Genomic DNA, 20,078 nt, shown 5'->3' with positions numbered 1-20,078 from the left:
TGTTAAAATTTTTTGAGCAACCTACTTAGATACCTAAAAACTTCGCAAAGGTTTCCTATATAGCTCGTGTACAATTTTGGGTGTTGAAGGGAGAGATATTACAAGAAATCCTTACAATAAGGGATATATAAGAATTTCAAAGAGGATGTTAAAGTAAAATAAAGGGAATATAAAAAAAGTCCGGCATCTTAGAAACTTTTTCTTCATTTTTTTAAAAGAAAAAGAACTTTGTCCGAGAGTGACTTACGTCAGCACTCCCACGAGTCTATTTCTCTCCTCCTCATATGAAAAGACATTTCTACTACCTTAGTTTGAGAGGAGAGAGAGACACACATATGAAGGAAGAGTATTGGCATGGAGCACAGCTAAACAAAAAACTACTTCCCATTTCTTTATTACTCTCTAATCTCTATCTTGGCTTGAGGCCTCTGCCACGTATCCTCCGGACTTACCTCCCCCCTTCCGATATTTCCCCAGAAATGCTTATGCTTTTGTGAGGCTTTTTCACCTCATGATCGACTGTATCTATCTACTTTCTCCAAATGTCAGCGTCTCGAAGACTAGGGAACTTAAATCGACGACACGTAGACCATTCTCCCTCTTATATGTCTCGGGGAACAAAGTAAGAAACAAACACTATATTATTAACTTACTAACGTGGGAGCAGCCAACGGAGCGAAAGGATCACACCATCCTTCTCGTAAGACTATTGACACCTCACTTAACCCCATACACACCTGTCTCCATAGGAGACCTCCACGCATCTTTTCCTGGGGATTCGGATTCTCTGTTTCCCTATCTCTATCTATTTGTACGGGGTCTATTTTCTTGGGCGGGAAAGAAGAAAATTATCTGCTCCATTTCCTATCTGTTCCTGTTCTCAAGTCCCTCTAATAGGGGATGGACCTAGGGATGTAAATGGATATTCAAAAATTTGAATCCGATTTGATTTCGTATCCGTTTAGGAACATCCGTATTCATTTAGAGATACATCCCAATATTTTGATAAAAATCTGTTTAGAAAAAAAAATCCGAATATTTAATAATACAAAATGGGAAAAGTTTTCATACACAGCCGTGTAACTCGTGTATGTGAGAAGGTGAGAGTTTCAAGGCATTAATTAATGGGTGGGGGTTTATGATTTTTTTAATTTTTTGTGAGAGGGGACACAACCGTGTATGCTTACATAGCCATGCATGAAAATTTCTCCCATAAAAAATTAAGTAAATAATGCTCTTGGGGTTTTTTGAAGATTTAACAGGTTATAGAATATGAGGAAAACAGAATCATGATCTAAGAGATATGGATTGAGAGTGAATTGTATCCGCTAGGGGGAGAAAGGTCCGAATTACACAAGGCTGAGATGTAAACGGATGGTCAAAAATCCAAATCCGTTTAGAGGTATCCGTATCAAGTTAGGGAATATCCGGATCCGAACACATCTGATCCGGTTATATCCCTAGGTGGACACCACCCAGATAGTATGTTTGGGCAAGGGTAGAGTGATCATTTCCATCCCCCTATTAGAGGGACTTAAGAAAATTGACCGAGCAGTGAAATGGAACAGATAATGATGATCCGGGGAAGAATTAAAAAAACAAACATATTTTCACACCCTGGCTGTCTGACAGCTTATCACTGAACTAAACCTACAATTTTTGTTTTTTGGATAACAAACTAAACCCACAATTAACATCTCTTGTGTGCTGTATTACTAGAATGTAGATAATGTCTTGATTATGCCTACTTTACTAGACTTGGGCCTGATTTGATATATTTTCTATTTCAATTTTAGGGATCATTTCTATTTTGGAAATTGTTTGATTTGATTTTTGGACCTTATTTCAGTGAAATACAAATCAAGTGGAATAGAAATATTGAAATAGTTGAGAAGTTGTTTCAAAATTTCTACGTCATTTGATGTCACTCTTGCTCTTTAATGAGCACATGATTAATTTTGAGGGTGAAGTAGTAATTTCATGTTAAAAAAAAAAAAAAAAAAACACCCTTCTTCTCCTAATGGTCTCACCACCACCACCCCACCAGACCCTACCACCATCGCCACCACCACTACCTTCACCCTTCCCAAAGAAATATATAGTGAATCTATTCTCTTAAATTAAACTACAAAATGGATTTTTTATTCCTAAAATATTTCATATTGATACCATCAAAACAATTTCAATATTCTGACCAAAAATCTAGAGCCCGCTTGATAAACTTACGAGAAACAGTTTCTGGTGTTTTTCCGTTCTAAGAAACGGAAGAACATCTAAAAATCGTTTGATAACGAAGTGTTTTTTGAAACATAAATCAAAATTTATGCTCCATAGAAGACTTTTGACAGAACATGTTGGACATGTTCTGTCGTTTCTAGGCTGAAAATTGGAAAACTGTGCCCGATAAAAACTCCTATATTCGTTTACTATGCTCTTTTGTAAAATTGGAAAAGTGTGTCAAACATATTCTTTTGTTAATGTTTTTTTTTTAACAAAAAAAGGTTTTGCTTGTTTCCAAGAATAAGTTTACCAAGCGGGTCAAAAACGGTTTCTCAGCACAGAAAATGAAAAAATTGTTTTGCTGTTTCTCAGCATATAACCAGAACAGAAACACCCGTAAGGTTATCAAGCGGGCACCTAGTTGTTGACTATTTCATGAAATCAATCCGAAATTGAAATAGAAATCATACCAAATCTAGCCCTCGAATTTTTAACGGATTGGAAGTGGTCGGATCCATATATGGATGCGAATTTAATCCAGATTTTTGACTATCTGTTAACATTCTTTACTTGTGTAATGCAGATTTTCTTCCCCTCGGCAAATACAATTTGCTCTCAATCCATGTCTATCAGGTCGTTTCATTTCCTCATTCTCTAGAAAATGTCCAATCTTCAAGAACCCTCAAGATCATTAGCAACTTGATATTTTATTATTAGTAGGACATTTATTCGAATTGGATAATTTATGTTTCGGATTATCCCAATTTGAATTCAAATACCTTCTCACTAGATACGGATACCCCTAAATGGACACAAACACAAATCGAAATCGGAATTTTGCATATTCGTTTGCATCCCTAACTGGACTAATATAAATAGAAGGGATATAAAAGCAGAAGATCGCTGCCAAGCTATGTAGCCCTTGCACGAACGCACAGGCCAATGAGATCTTGCACAAGGGCATCAATAGATGTGGGAGATTTTCATTTCAAGGGTGTGAGGCTCAAATATAAATAGGAAAAATTAGATAAACGTAAATTATCTTTTTAATTAAAAGTTGGTTTCCACATGCAATTATCCGTTGCACCTAAAGTTTGTCTGTATTATTTTTGGAAAAAGGCTCTGTGAGCCTAAGACGCACTCATGCACACACGCCTCTTCAGTCTTCACATGAATTTTTTTTTTTTTTTAAGTACTTAAAATAATCAATTTGAGAGGGCATAGAATACCTTAGGTTGTGTTTGGTTGAGGGTTTCTTCGGAGACGGATTCGATGGGATCTGGATTCCGCTGTTCTTTTCGTGTTTGGTTACTCGGAACATGGTTCCATCTTGGATTCTAAGAATCCACTAAAATCCATTTTACTATGTAATTTTAGAATCCATTAGAATTCATCCCAAGGGGCGAATTCTAAAGGTTGTGTTTGGTTGAAGGTGTTAGACGAGTCGGATTCTTAAATTGGATCAGCTTCTTAAGAATCTAGTTTATGTGGATTTGGATTCGAATAAAAAACCTGTTTGGTTATCCTGGGTCTGTCAGGTGAAATCCAACTGAAAAATTGTTTGAATGCCCTGGGTCTGTCAGGTGGAACCCTTCTGAATCCATATGTAAGACTTTTTGGTTACCCTGAGTCTGTCAGTTGGATTCTACTTGAATTTTATCTGAAAAAATATTTTAATCTTGTTTTGTTATATAACGTACATATGCATACATTTAATATGACTTTATAAAAAATTAGATAATCAAAAAATTAGATTTAAATTCTTAAAAGAAAGTCTTTCCTAATTTTTCATGTGTTCATAAAAATTACAAAATTAGCACTAAGTGGTGTTATGTTACTTCAACAAAGCAAAACTCATAGTACGGGCATTTTCAAACAACAGAGATCTCTACATATGGTAAAAATTCCATATCCATTTAATTTAAGTATATACATAAAAAAATTTTGTCAAATTTCAAAGATGGCATTAATTTTGGGTTCCTGTGTGGATTAGTGTCATAACTGACTATGCTATGAACAGTTGAATAAAAACGGCCTTGGTGGATTTGAACCACCATCCCTGGAACATGCTCATGTACCAAGTGCTCTACCAATTTGAGCTAAAGACCCATCAAGTGGAGCTTGGAATTTAATCAACAACAAATAAAACCACTAACTAAGAGGACATGACATTCCAAGACTGATAGTATATTGCTTTCTAGTCTAATGAGCTCTCAAGACTAATAGGAATGGACCAAGAGCACAATGAATGTAAGATAAAGAACTACCATACCTGAACTCCCCATCCAACACCAAATGAGGAAATTGCAGAGGGTGGAGACCATGACCCATCTTCTCTACGAGCAACTACAAGCCCCGTTCCAACGTCATAGGTAACCATCATGCCAACTTTCACAACAGTAAGTATTGCAAGGTCTTTTGCTTGCCTCAAAATCGAATCTGGAAAATTATGGAGAGAAAATTGTGGAGAGAAAATTACTGTAAAGACACTGATGCTACAGAAGGAGACTGTCGACGGTTAAACAAATTTGCAAAGTGTCGGTCAAGAATTAACAAGGGAGATTACCCTCTTGATTGTGGACCTGATACAGATGCTGATCACCAGTGCCAAGGGGTTCCTTCTTCCCGTGAAGAGAAAGTTAGCAGCCCCAAAACTGAGGGTTTGCTTCTCACTAAAGTTTGATTCTTTCTTTCCCTCTTTCTACATTTACTTTTGATTTGTTTTGAGAAACTACAGAGACACACACAACACTAGGAAATTATAGGTTCACATATGGAATACTTTCTAGTTTCCCATTCCCACCCACCCAATCTCCTTGTAAGAAATGGTGAGCATGGAGACCGCATTGAAACAAACTATATAATTTGAAAGGGATGACAAAGGGAAGTAGTGGAATAAAATTGCTAGTTTAAAACAGTAGCAAAGGTTCTTACAAAATCTAGGGAGAACAACAATCAGCTAAGAAACTTGATGGATATATGGAGGGAAATTATAGTGGTGACTATCTGCAAGAACAAGGGAGATGCTCAAAGTTGCAGATTATTATCATGGTATCACACTTAGAAGTCAAATGCTGGGACACTGGAAAAGAGTGATGCAGAATAGACTGAAGACCAAGCCTAACCCTTTGAGCCCTAGTCCATAGATGTGGACCCCCTACATCTTCACCACATGGAATTATAGTAAACAAGAGAACAAAATAAAAATATCAGAATTGATCAGTCCAGTTCAAGCACAAAATTATTTTTCCAATATTTAAAATACCAAAAACAAGATGCAATTAGAAGCAGGGTCAAAATCTTAGTTTCCTGGACTCTTGGTGCAACATCAGCAGTATCTATCTTGTTAATTTTGATGGAGCTACTAAAACTACAAGGTTTTATATTGCTACAGAACAGTCTCTTCATCAAGTTCAATAGCTCTCCCAACAGAAAATGCTTTTAAGGAAGCCTGACCAATCAAATAGAACAAAAATCAAGAAAGAAACAACAAAAATTTCAGATATTTGTTCTACATGAAGCAAAAACCTTCAATATAAGTTTCAACATGTCCAAAAATATATTTTTTCCAGATAGACCATTTAAGACAGCTATTCTAAACCAAAACAAAAACTTAAAAAAACACTTCAGATATCAATAAATAAGTTACTTCGGTTGCAGCTGTTACATGTCGATCTCTTCCAGTATGGTGCCCGACTAAGAATACAAATAGCATACTTCGGTCTACATATATACCTTCCCAATTGCTTATTAATCCAATTAAGAAGGCGATTAGCTGTCCGTCCATCATCAATGAGACGTATTTCGCTTTTGTCTTGTTTAGGTTCCCAACCACCAGATGCAAATTTAGATGGAGGACCCCAAAGGAGCATGTTCCACAAAGCTCCTAAACAAATTAAGCTCTGTGATAGATTTTCAGTTGGCCATTATCCATCTTATTGAAATCCTAAACATTAACTCCTCATGAATATCACCTAAGCCCTACACAGAAATTGTTGGGAGAGAGAGTGGCCCACAAGGTTAGCGCTCTCTTAAACCTGACTTCCTGATTTCCCAATGCTTAATCGCTACTTCACTCTTATTGCTCACTTCTTCCTCTCAATAACATTTACTCCTCATGAATATCACCTAAGCCCTAGACAGAGATTGTTGGGAGAGAAAGTGGCCCACCTAGTACCCTGAGCAAGCTCAAATGAGACAAACAAACTAATTTTGAGTTGTTCCCAACCACCACCAACACAAACCCACCCTCTCTCTCCCCTACCCCCCCCCCCCCCCAAAAAAAAAATCATATTTCTCTATCCTCGGAGTGATGTTTTATAGTAGTTAAATTCTACCAACTTCTTGCAGTAAATTAACAAGGAAAAGTTATCTCTGTTGATTATATTTATCGATAACATAAGGCATATTTTTCATTACATACTTTGGCATTTTATACCAATTGTCCATACTAATCGCTACTTATTCACAAAGCTCTACTTGATGGGTCTTTAACTCAAATTGGTAGAGCACTTGGAACATGAGTATGTTCCAAGGGGATGGTGGTTTAAATCCACCAAAGCCCTTTTTATTCAATTCTTCATACCATTTTAATGGCACTATGATACTAATCCACATAAAAACCCAATTTTAATGACACCTTTGAAATTTGACATATTTTTATAATTACTTTGGTTATTTATTTTTTTGCTAAGATTGGTAAGATAAAAGGATTTTACAAGTATTTTTTTATATAATTTATAAAGAAATTGCATTATTATAATTAATATCAAATAGGGAACAACAGATTTTACCAAACATCATTTTCGTTCTGAACGGCGTTTTTAAGACCGTTACCAAACGATCATTTTCAGTCTCAAAATGCCATTCCAGACCAGAACTATTAAAAAACGGGCGTTCTTTGTTCAAAAATTTACCAAACTTAGCCTGTATTACTTTATCATTTTTATGTAAAAGTAAATTACTCCCTCCCCTGGATTATGCCTGAATAACAAACCCCACCCCCTGGATATTGAATTCAGAAGATTCTATCAACCACCCATTCCGTTAGAAATCGCTGTTAAATGTTAGAAAAGGACTATCTCCTCCAACTCCTTTCCTGCAACTCCGCCCCCATAATGCTTCCAACGCAACACATCTCACCGCCCCGACTCATGCTCTCACCACAACCCTTCTCTTCTGACCGGCCTCTTTTTCTTCTTCCTCCTCCTCCTATTGCAAACCAATATACTGCCTATGAAGTATAAGAACGGAATCGGATACAGATAGGCTATGCTTGAAGAAAGCCTTCGTCGTACGAGGAACTTGAATTTTTTTTCTCAAGCAATCCTCCTCTCTTCCTTCAACGGACTCAACAGCAGATTTGAGAAGCTGACCCTGTGATTCTGCTGCAATTACAGGTGGCCGGAATCTAATGTAGTACCGATACCTGAAGGGGGAACATGTTCTGGGCTCGGCGTCAGTAGTGGCACTTGTGTAATTTGAGCGTTTAAAATGGACGATTTCCTGAAACCTGACGAATTCATTCATCTTCAGAAACGTAAAGTGATTGGAAATCAAAACCAAAACCAAAACTTACCTCTGATGGCACAATCGGAATGAAACTCATCGGCTCTGCTCTTTATATTTTAGCCATTGCCTTACCACTGTTTTCGACCAATAAAACTGCGATGAAGGAATGCGGTTTCAGTTCTCTAATCCTCAATCAATGAGAAGAAACCAGGAAGAAAAAAAATATATTAAATAGAACGGAATCGGATACGGATGGGTTTTCTCACCTTCTTGTTCTTGACATGCTCTGTTCCCATTGCTTCACCTTTGGATCACTAAACTGAACCGATTCCAAAACAAGAACACCAACGGAATAAGATCTCCCTGTAAGACAATAACACAGCAAATGTTTCTTATTCCGTTTTCTTCATGTCGATATTTATATCCCCTACCCTTTTCTTTTTTTTTTTGTTTACTTTTTATTTTATTTTATTTTTTTTAGTAAAAACTAACATATTTTATTAATAGATATGATAAACAGGTTTTTTTACCGCTTCTGAGTATATGTATAGTATAGAGATAGTGGTGACCGTGGCTACAGAAGTGGTGGTGGCCATGGTGGTGGTAACTTATACTCATGCCGGAGAAACTAGAGTTTCTAGAGATATTTTTAGAGTTTTGATATGGTTTGGGGGTATTATTAGAATATCACAAACACAAGGGTATTTTAGGATTTAATTGAATTTATTTAGGGTGATGTCATCACTTAACATCGATGTTTAACGGAATGGGTACGATTGATAGAATCTTTCGAATTCAGGGGAGGGTAGAGTTATTACTCAATAACCGGAGATGGGGTTTGTCATTCTGACATAATCGAGGGGAAGGGGGAGTAATTTACTCTTTATGTAAAATTGATAATTTTCTCTCCGACCCAGCCCAGCCCGTGCGTCTCTCCCTTCCCCTTTTTCATGATCAGGACCAATCAGGGTCAGCCCAGCTCGACCTTGAAAACAGGTCAAGATTGGATTTTTCAGACCATAAGTTAGCATGGAACCAGGGTTAGGCCCATTTATTTATTAAACAGTTTCACAGTTTCGATTTAAACGATTCGATTCAATTTCGATAAACGATTTCAATTTGATTTTTACACCCTTACCAAAACCAATGGAATCACTGCTTAAGATTTGCCTTATACCTTCCCTTCATGGAAAGGAAAACTTAATCTGTAATTGTCCATTTAGCTCTTATCTTTTCATTTCCTTTGCTTGCTTAAGGCTTTGTGGAGCATCTTAGCTTATTGCTAAGTTGGTATGTGTCCTATCTTTTGGCTTTGTTTTCTCTGTTCTTTTAATAAATTATTTTATTTACATACAAAAAAATAATTGATCTTTTTTTTATTAAAAAAATAAATAATTTTTATTGTTTAGCAAAAAATGAATAAAATTTTTAAAAAAAATAATGTGCTCCATAGAGATCATTCAAATATTTACATCAAATACATGAGTGGATGGAATTGATGGTGAGTTTGAATCTAACGGTTTAAACTTCGATCGGACTATATACGTTTCCAATCATTTTTCACAGTAATACACAGGGTTGGAGTGGCTTCAACATCAGAGCAAGGATTGAACTTCCATTCCTTTAAACTATTAAATAATTCATCGAACACATCAATATAAATAAAAAAGAAAGTTAAAAAAAAAAGGAATGATGTAGATCCGCCACCTATTTCTTGATTTGGCTCCTGTCCTGCAATGGCGGGACTCGGGAGCTGGAGCGTCTAGCGTCACTTAAGATTTTGACATTTGATATGTAATTAATCCAACGATAAAAAAAAAATGAACATAATGTAATCTACTTTTATCTCTCACCCTCTCGTTCTGCCAAAACCCGACCCGAACATTTGACACCATTTGCAAATTTGAAACCTATAGATTCTCGTTTTTAGGTTTCTCTCTACTCTTCCCTCTCCATCTTCCCTGGAGGAACGAAGTTCAAACCCACGGCGAACGGTGACGGCGACCGGTTGGCAACCTATACTGTTTGTGGCGTTCTTGAATGGCTTCCACATTTGCTTTCTTGAGTTCTAGAGGTTCGATTTGGTGGTGGTTTTGCTAGAAGTGAAAATCAGAGAAGGTTTCTACTTTTGGTGGACCATTGAAGATAGAGCTTCTCTGAAAGCAGAACAGAACACCCAGAAGGAGGAACAACCATCTTTTCTTTATATCAGGAAGCAACCATCTCGTTTAACCCATCGTTCCAAAACCCTTATAAACCCTATGTCATGTAATTAAATCCCCAATGTCAACTTTTCCACTCTAATACATTCTGTATGTAAACTAAAAGTACAGCAGGAAACAAAATCAGTATTGCCGTGCTTCTTGGACCTGCGTTATTGCTCAAATGATCCTGCTTTGTCGAATGTAGTATTGCTCAAAAACCCTTTTATCCAGATCTTCTTGCAAAGAGGCCTTCAACCACCATCTTATATCATTCTGCTCAAATCAGAGAATGGGAAAACGAAAGTGAAAATCAGAGAAGGGAAAACGAAAGTGAAATAGACGATTCACATTACCTGGTTCTGCCTCGCCGGCGGTTAGGAGCTTCAAAATCTTCTTCCACTTCCCATGTACCAAAAACAAAATCCATTTTTTAGGGTTTGAACGAAAATGAGAGAGAGTGAAGAATTAAATTTCAGGTTAATCTCGCCGTCACCCATCGCTGGTCGCCGGTCGCCGGTCGCCGTTCGCCGTTCGCCGTTCGCCTAGGGTTTGAGCTTCGTTCCTCCGGGGAAGATGGAGAGCGAAGCACCGAGAGAAACCAAAAAATGTACGGATCGTCGGGTTTTGGAGAACAAGAGGGGGTGAGAGATGAAAGTGGATTATATTATACCCATGTCTTTTTGACTTTTGGATTACTTAGATGCTAGATGTCCAAATCTTAGGTAGGTGCTGGATGCTCCCGCCACGACAGGACAAGAGCCAAATCCCCTATTTCTATCATGTGGATAGATGGTGATGTGACAATTTCAATTAGTTGTTATACAGGGAATGATCTAGATTGACTACATCTCAAATTACATATTCAAATCCAATCAATTTCTTTCTCAAACATTCTTATCTTTTTCATTTGTCAATGTCTTCGCATCCATCTTCTTCTATTGTCTTAAATTTTTTCAGTTATTTTTGGGTCACTGGCTAACTTTCAAGGGTGAAATTTGACATGAGCGCAGGAAACCCTAGATTCCATTTGTCCATAAAATTGCAGCCTTAAATAACTTCCCTGGTGGTAATACCAAGGATCACTTGGAAAAATTTCTTTAAACATGGCAGCCAACAGTTGTTTCCTAGAAAGAAAAGTGTAGTAGATAGAACAACAAATATATGATTTGATAAACTAAAATAACATTATAAAATCTTAAGAAGTAAAACTCACTGATGATATCAGAACTCTACTAGTAAAACACTTAAACTACTGTAACTTGCTCTAAATGAATCTTCAAGTGATGGTGGAGCTGATTCGTGCCACCGGTCAATCGATCACTATCCTTAAGATTGTATTCACCCTCTATGGTGCAAGAAGGTTGTTGTGTATTAATCCCCAAAATGAAACAGCCTTTTAGGCCCTCTAGTAATTATTGCACTCTTTTACTAGGTCATGTCAACGCACTTTTGACACCGGATGACACTAACTGGCACCTGGTGAAGTGTACTGAGACCAACCAACGTCGGCCTATCTGACAATTGTGCCAGAAAAGGAATTTATTAGATTCCAAGGTCTCGCCTTGCCCCAGGTCCAACCCATGTGTGAAAAGCAACTTGAGGGTTCTCACATTTTTTTTTATTGTTAGTTTTTTTATATGGTAAAAATATTTTCCATTAAAGATTCAAGTTTAGAGTACTTTTTCCACCTTACATAGTATAAAAATGGATAATTATATTACCAACTCCAAATCATTTTATATTTGGTTATAAAAAATCACTTTACTCTATATCTAGATCTTTTGAATTGAAAAAGTAAAATAAAAATTAAATCTAAAAAGTATTATTATTAAATATGATAAGAAATTTAAATATGTTATACAATCATGTTCGATAATAATTACCAAAATTTCTTTTTAGGTTTAAAATTTTTTCACTTTTCTTCCCTTTAATTTCCTTTGCAGCCAAACCGAAAGAAGCCATAACTTTTTTATAGTAGAAAAAGATATATTAGATGATATATCAGACATAGACTAAAAATAATGCTAACCAATGTTGTGTCTTGGCATGTACCTACGCCCAAACACAATCCAATGCGAAAAGATCAATGTGCCCCCTGAAAAGGTGGAAAGGATTAGGGGTGCACCAATCTTTTTGTCCTAGGCTATGTCTGGATACATATGCACGCCGAGCCACGGCACCAGTTATCATTCCTTCTTCCAATAAATAAATAAAATTAATGGAAGAAGCTAGTGATCATGAAATGGACAAAAGCCCAAACGCGAGCTGCTGTTAATTTTTTGCCGAATAAACCTGGAAACAATGGAGAATCAACGAGGAATACACCTTTTTATTCATATATAGTTGTAATTTTGAAGACATGCTAATTAATGCTGTCCTACTCCAACTAATCTCTACCAACTCTCATATCCCGGTTGGACCACATGAGGCCATCAGGGTGGGGTACGGGGTATCGTTTGATCGGTTTGGCTCGGTGTAGTTCGGTTTGGATTGATTTTTTTTTTTGTGTTGATATAATTAAGGATGTAAATGGATCAGATTTGACTCGGATAGTGCTATATCCGCATCTGCATCCGATTAGCTTTCGGACGGATTCGAATAGTGCTAAACGGATACGGACACAGATACAGATCGGATCTTTTATCTATTTACATGTAAATATAGCTTTCGGATAGCTATAGCCTATCCGTATCCGCATCTGTTTAGCTTTCGGATGGATTCGAATAGTGCTAAACAAATACTGACACGGATTCGAAAACAGATTTCGACTATTGTATATCAATTTTGGGTTTGATAAGTTTTGATTTATATTGATCTCAAAAACCTCAAACCAAATCAACCCAATATTTTTTATTAAAATCTACTACTAACGGAAAGTGGGGAACATATGCCTATTATATATAATCTTCTGTTTCCATCATGGGTTTCAGTTTTGGAGCCAAAGAGAGAACCGATTGAGGCTCTTTCTCTAAAAAATAAGAAAAAGAAAAGAGATAAGCAGGAAATCGGATGTCTTGTCATCTTCTCATGATTGATAATATTTTAATGGAATTTTGATAATACCATCTGTATTCCTTTGTATTTCTAACTACTTCCTTTTATTATTTCTGATTTGTCTTTTTTCTCTTATATTTCCATATCTGGCTTGCATGAGTCATGCAAACCAAATATATATTTATGGGTTGACGCAATATTTACATATTTTTATAAAGAAAAGAAGTTCTTTGTGGGAGAGCCCAGCCACAAGGGGAAGAGGTTGAAATGACTACCCCACTTCCATGAAAGGTAGAAATCTCTTCTCTCATGATGCCAACCCACATGCTCTCATTGTCTTCCGTGTGTACACAAGAACCATGCTCTCCTACATAGAACACTATAGCCAAATGCCTCCACATGCACTAATTGCACCCGTCTCTCTCTCTCTTACTGTTGTTTGCACGTAATGGATTGAAAACCCATGCTTGAGAGTCTCTACAAGAAACCCCACGACCTTTCTTGAGTAGGCTCTATTATATAATCAACATATTTATGTTAAGATAAATTTGTTATTTTTATTTCTTTATCATATCTTAAAAAATTATTTCATGTAAAAGTAAAAAAAATTTCAAAAAGTCTAAAGTCATTTAACGCATCTGGTTGGTGCAATGATAGGATCACCCCAATGTTAAATACTACAAATAACTATTGGGAATAAAACGAGGGGTTAAAAAGTAAGATTTCAAATTCTTAGTTCATCTACTTTGTGAGTAGGAGTGCAAGTTTGGCCCTATCGACCTGAACCCGCCCTGAGCCTGAACAGGGTCTGGGCTGAGATATTTGGCTCTAAGGACGGGTTAGGGTTGGAAATTTCTGGCTTTGAGTCAGGATTGGATCAAGCTAGGGTTGAGGCCTTGGGCTGAGCCCGGACAGCCCTACCTTGTTTTAAGTTATATATATATATATATATTGATATACTATATATATTATAAAGTTTAAATGTCACGCATATTTTGTTATATAATATATTATATATGAAGATAATAAGTGATCATTATTTTATTATAATGTTATTTTATGTAAAATTGATAATTTTCTCCCCGACCCTGCCCAATTCAGTCTAGTCCATGCATCTCTACCTTCCCCCACTCCATGATTAGGGCCAATCAGGGTCAGCCCGACCTAACCCAGAGGGCGGGTCATGGTTGGATTTTTCAGGCCCTGAGTCAGGGTCAGGTTGGGCCTGGGCCCAGCTAAGGGGAGTCAGGATTGGGCTGGGGTTTTGAAAAACCCAACCCAACCTGACCCTGTTGCAGCTCTATTTGTGACAACAAGATGCACCCTTCAACATTAACCGGACCATTGTGGCCCAAAGTTGGGTTTTCAGATCTGGCTTGGACTCAGTTGACCTCGCATGGGCTGGACTGAATTATAGGGCCTGGTCATTTGAGAAATCGGGCTAGGCCTGGGTTTCCAAAAAGTTCAATAGAAATTCAGTTTAGCTATCCTAAGTGTTTGACCATGCAAGAATAATGCTTGGCATTATAGTGTTTTTTTTGGTAAAAAATAGTTGTTGTAAGCCACCAAATTTGATATGTGGAACATCCAAAGGATTTCCAATCAATTCAACGGCTGAGATAACAAATTAATTAGTCTACATTGTACAGGGTTTTTCCTTGAAGCTTGTTTTATTTTTATACATTTTTTATTTTGAATATAATCTGGGACTTAGGGAAGCCCCTAGATTTTATTAAGATAAAAACGCAATAAGAACAAAGGGGGGGGGGGACATAACCCACCTTACCCCAACCCATGGAGAAAAAATTACACTCAACTCGAAACCAAATCACCTCACCCTTTCCCATCACAAAACTAAAAATACAAAATTACATACGAAACACTGGAAGTCCATCTTTGTCCTCCCGAATAATATGACAAAGATCTTGAGGAATTCCTTATCTACAAAGAAGGTAGAAGAAGTCAAAGAGATACAAGCAGAATTAAGCAAGTAATCAGCTGCCCGATTGTTTTCTCGCGAAACGAAAAGAGAAGGTTTGCCCTAAGGAAGTCAATCAAATAAAGATTAATCTCCTGGAACCAATACCAACAAGTGCATAAAGGGCAAAATCTCTGAGTGACAAAATGCAATATGGTTTGAGAATCAGAACTGATATGACAACATGTATAACCCAATTCAGCGCACACACAAAGACCATCTAAAAGTGCCCTCATTTCCGAAGCTTTAAATTAAGGATCTTCAATATCAATTTTCTTGAAGCTTGTGAAAAATCCTTCTTTGGTCCAAAGTCTAGAAACATCATTCAACTTTATAATAATCCAAGGACAATTCTACTAGTAAAATTGGAAGAAAAAAAAAAATTAAACTCATTTCCCCTTTTCTGGTCAATTTAACGTAATGCAAGACTTCATGTACAAAAATGTTATCGCAGATTTGCCAACCTTTGACAAAGACACTTTGGTAAGAAGAGATAATTTTATCTAAAGGTGAGTTTACTCTAGACCAAGGTTTTAAAACTCGGGTTTCGACTAGGTTTCGACCAATCAGAAATTGAGTTCGTCTCGGTTTCAACCATATCTCGGTCGAAACCTGCGACTTTCTCTTGGCTAACTCGAACCTTGGTTTCGAGGCCCAAAAATTTTTTTTTGCCCCGATTCTTGTTGTGCTGCCTATTTTTGACATTTTAAACCTAATCCATCAATTAATTTCACATAGAGAACACTAAAAATATTACTTGTGGTTTTGATCCAAGTTTGATACTTTATATTGTTCTTGGACATGGTATCGAATAAGGTTTGACCGGAACATAACTCCTTCAATATAAATGAGATTTAAGCAATCTTTAATTTGTTAGAAAGCTTTGTTTTGATAGCTTTCCAACAAGTCCAAAGATTGCTTAAATCTGATTTATATTGAAGGAGTTATGTACTGGTCAAACTTAATTTGGTGTGTGCGAATGCTGTCAAAATCACTCTGAATGAAAATATTTTTTTGGACATCAAAACAAATGAATATTTTACCGCACTTTTGGTTTTTAGCAATGCTTTACCATATTAAGATTTATGGAATTTTTAAATTTGAGAAAAACCCCAGCATTAGAAAGTTGAAAATTGCACCTACCGTCGAAAATCCAGTTTTTGTTCTTGAACTGGGGGGTTAACTCTTTTTTCTTTTGGAATTTTATTTTTTAACTATTTTTATTGGATTCAAGTAGGGGGTATTTACTTATTTATGAATAATATTTTAAGTAAATGAATCATTTAGTTAAATGTTATTAGACATAACTAAGTGTCTGTCTTGGTTTCTAGCTAGGTTTCTAGTTGTTCTAGTTTCGAGCCAAGTTTCTCCTAGTTTCGATGGTCATATGTGTCAAAACCATTGAAATATGGTCGAAACCAATCGAAACCCGATCGAATCCAAGGATTTTATAAAATCCCTCCTCAAATTGTCTCGAAAACCTGCGAAACCGAGTTAACTCAGTGGTTTCGATAGGTTTCGATCGAGTTTTTCTTCCATGGTCTAGACTCTAGAAAGCATCTTGTTATGACCAAAGTGGTAAACCAAGAAGTGCTAACCTTTTTTTTTTCATTGCCTTTTGTATTATTCCGTAAATATTCATTGCCCTTTGTATTAGTCCCTAAATATTTTTTAAGTTGGGTAAAAAAAAAGTATCCAAAATAATTTGAAAACTACTTACCATTATGTTATTGTTTTGCACGTTTTTCGAGTACACACATGAAATGACTTGATTTACCCCATTGAAAGAAAAATACGATATATTAAAAGATCAAAAAATTGGGTGGAAGTTCTTTGTGCAGCAGCGCAGGCTGCGCCCAAACACATGGGCTGCCCATTCAGGGGGGCAGGGTGGTCATTTCGCCGACCCTAATGTGTCTAGGTCACAACTTTTTTCACCAGTTTTGATTACAACAATATTTTTCCTTTAATATATTGGCTAGAATTTTGGCAATAATTTTGTAAGTTGCACTACACAAATTAATAGGTCTAAATTCCTCCACAATCATGTTGTTGAGTTAAATTTTAGAGATACCAGTAGTGCATGATATATTCCAAACGGGAGACTACCATGGTTGAAGAAATCTGACAATAAACAAAGAATGTTAGAGCTAATAAGATCCCAACGAGATTGGTTGAAAGAGGTTAGCATCCTATCATTCTTTACCCTCCAAGAGATTGTTTAACTAAGAATATAGGGTGAGATTCAAACGGAATATCTCATTTGAGGGAGGAGGATTTTGAAGGAAAATACTGTCAAATTATTTGTGCACACAAATTACTCAACTTCATTTGTCTTGAAGTTCAACAAAGCTTCAAACAAAGAAATGGACCCAATTTCTTTTCACCCATTGTGACAAGAAAATCTCTTCAACCATGCATGGTATTTGATCCTGGTTTCGGGAAGGGTTTGACCTCATTCAATAGAGGTGGGAGTTAATGATGAACCCAGAGAATCCGAGCACTAGTGTCACATCACCCATGGTTGAGATCGGACAAGAAAAACTTAATACCGAGAAAATAATGATAATTTTCAAGACAAGAAATCTCTAAGAAAACCAACCCATTGTAGAGATTTGAAATCGAAACCAGCTATTGATATTATGTTAGTTGTAGCCATGGCGGCACTTAAAACCCAAGCAATGCACCATCTGCGTATGTCTATGATGTCCTCATTTCGAAGGTGAATTAATATCCACACCATCAATTATATTCATTTTCATATATATTATAAAAAAAATTACTCATTTGTTCTTTGCAAATGATTGTTTGATATACCTACAAACTAAGCTTTGTCGTGTTTTTGGCAACAATTATTGGAGTTTGTGGTCTTACCAAGCCCAAAAGTACTTGGGACTCTATATGGAAAATGAGAAAAATAAGAAAACTGCTTTTCTGGATATTAAGGATAGGAACTCTTAACAAGATTGCAAAATGTAAAGATAGATTATTATTTCAACAGGTTAACCGATTATTAAAAATCTCCCTTGAAAAAACCTTAAATAAATACCACCCCATGACAATGAAAGAACCATGAAGACCAACAATGTCCCCGAGAAGAAGAAGAAGAAGAAGAGGGAAAAATTCAGTTGTGTGGGTTGCTTCTGAAAGAACCCATGCTTCTGAAGGAACCCAGAGCTTTAACGGCACCGGCTCTAAGAATGAATTGGTGGTAGAAGGCGGCGATGCCTGCCCCAACAAAAGGTCCGACCCAGAAGATCCAATGCTCATCCCACACCTTATCGTTGTTGTATATTACAGCAGCTCCGAAACTCCTAGCTGGATTGATGCCTGTGCCATCGATTGGGATGGTGGCCAAGCTAATCACAAACACCGCGAACCCAATGGGGAGTGGCGCCAACACCTTCCAATACAAAAACCAAAAATTATATATAATTAATTACCAACGAAGAAGAAGAAGAATGAGAAGTTGTTTTTGGTTATGGGTTTATAATACGTACGGGGACATGAGAGTCTCTGGCGCTCCTCTTGGGATCGGTGGCAGCGAAAATGGTGTAGACAAGGACGAAGGTGCCGATGATCTCAGCCCCCAAAGCAGTACCCTTGGTGTAACCTGGTGCAACTAAGTTGGCGCCACCACCGTACCTGTCGAAGTAGGCCGTCTGGAATCCCTTTGCCAACCCTACACCGCAGATGCAACCCAGACACTGTGCTACCATGTACGACAATGCTCTGATCAACGACATTTTCCTTGCTAGGAACATCCCAAACGTCACTGCTGGGTTTAGGTGTCCACCTGTTGAAAAATAAATTTTAATTCTGATACCACTTGTTTGTTATGGACTTTGATAGATTTTTTCACTTTTCACGGCAAAAAAGAAATTAAGAGAGAATACTAACCAGAAATACCGGCAATGCAATAAACGAGGACGAAGATCATGCCACCAAAAGCCCAAGCAACACCAAGGAGACCAACACCATTGCAAGGATCAGAGGTATTAGTCGGGTCTGACTGGTTCTTATACCCTATTATGGTTAAAGTTCCGACATAAAGGAAAAGAACGGATGCGACGAACTCAGCGATGAGGGCTCTGTAGAAAGACCATTTAGTGAGTTCATCAACGTTGAACAACGGCTCTGGAGGTGGGTCTTTGTAGTCCCTCGCTATAAGCGCGCCTGGCTGTGCTACCTCCACTTCCTTCGCCATACCAAATGGGAGATCTTTAGAGCTGATCAAGAAGTTCACAAGAAGCCGGAGTGCTGCTCGTGGTTTCAGGGGAAGAAGAAGAAGAATTAGAAGAAGGCAACACAGGCTTTGCTTCTGTGTTGCTTGCTGAGGTTGATGCGAGTGATGAGAGAGCGAGGAGACGAAGCCCTATTTATCATCCAAATTTTAGCTTAGACAAATTCTGTTTATTAATTTAAATTTATTAGGCCCCATTTCTTTGTTTCCTCTTTATAATATTCTATTTGAAATTGAGTTCGGTTCTTATGTACATAGCAATAGGTGAACGAACATGTGAGAGCCAATCATTTATTTTATTTTTATCATTTATTAAAAAAGGAGGGATTTTATGGAACCAAAATTAAAATGTGATTGACTTGAGCTTTTCTAAATAGAGATATTTCCGAAAATCAATTTGTTAACACCATTTCAGAATTTACTTTTCTTTAATTAATACAGAGAATAAAGGGCTTGGAGTTTAGCTCCCCGAGTCCCCCATGTAGGTGGAGACCAACAATTCTTCTTTCATGGAATTAAATGCGTTAGTATCACCTTCCTCATGATTGATAATATTTTAGTGGAATTTTGATATACTGTTTGCATTCCTTCTATCTCTAACTACTTCATTTTATTATTTCTATTTTTCTCTTTTTAATTTACTTATATTTCTTTCCTTTTTATTTTTTCATGAATTTTCTTATATTTCCTTACAAAAATTCTGTTTATTAATTTAAATTAATTGGGCCCCATCTCTTTGTCTCCTCTTTATAATTTAGGTATTAGACTACTAATTATTATATTCCGTGGTATAGTTTGTAGTTTGACCGGTAGGAAGCTATTTTTTTGTTTATAAGGTGAGCTGAGGGTATTAAATGACTGGAATACTACATTTGGATAAAGAGATTTCATCCTAAATGTTATGGACAAAAACATAGGGACACTTCTG

General features: G+C 36.8%; 1 protein-coding gene across 2 annotated transcripts in view; it reads right to left on the bottom strand.

Annotated features, from left to right (window-relative positions):
- LOC122652498 (probable aquaporin PIP2-5) overlaps positions 1-19,121 on the bottom strand; it is a 30,313-nt gene extending 11,192 nt beyond the window's left edge. Inside the window, exons 1-3 of one of the 2 annotated variants that reach the window (XM_043846257.1) lie at positions 18,808-19,121; positions 18,414-18,703; positions 7,625-7,630 (exon numbers count right to left, since the gene is read on the bottom strand). In XM_043846257.1, the coding sequence (XP_043702192.1) occupies positions 7,625-7,630; positions 18,414-18,703; positions 18,808-19,114 (603 nt within the window). In that variant the 5' untranslated portion in view covers positions 19,115-19,121. Of the gene's footprint in view, positions 1-7,624; positions 7,631-18,031; positions 18,311-18,407; positions 18,704-18,807 lie in introns of those variants that run through there. The other variant, XM_043846254.1, reaches the window with a different exon arrangement.
- Positions 19,122-20,078: the final 957 nt, after the last annotated feature.

This window comes from Telopea speciosissima, chromosome 2 (assembly GCF_018873765.1).
Source record: "Telopea speciosissima isolate NSW1024214 ecotype Mountain lineage chromosome 2, Tspe_v1, whole genome shotgun sequence".
NCBI lineage: Eukaryota > Viridiplantae > Streptophyta > Magnoliopsida > Proteales > Proteaceae > Telopea > Telopea speciosissima.
This window is presented reverse-complemented; position numbering and strand designations above follow the sequence as displayed.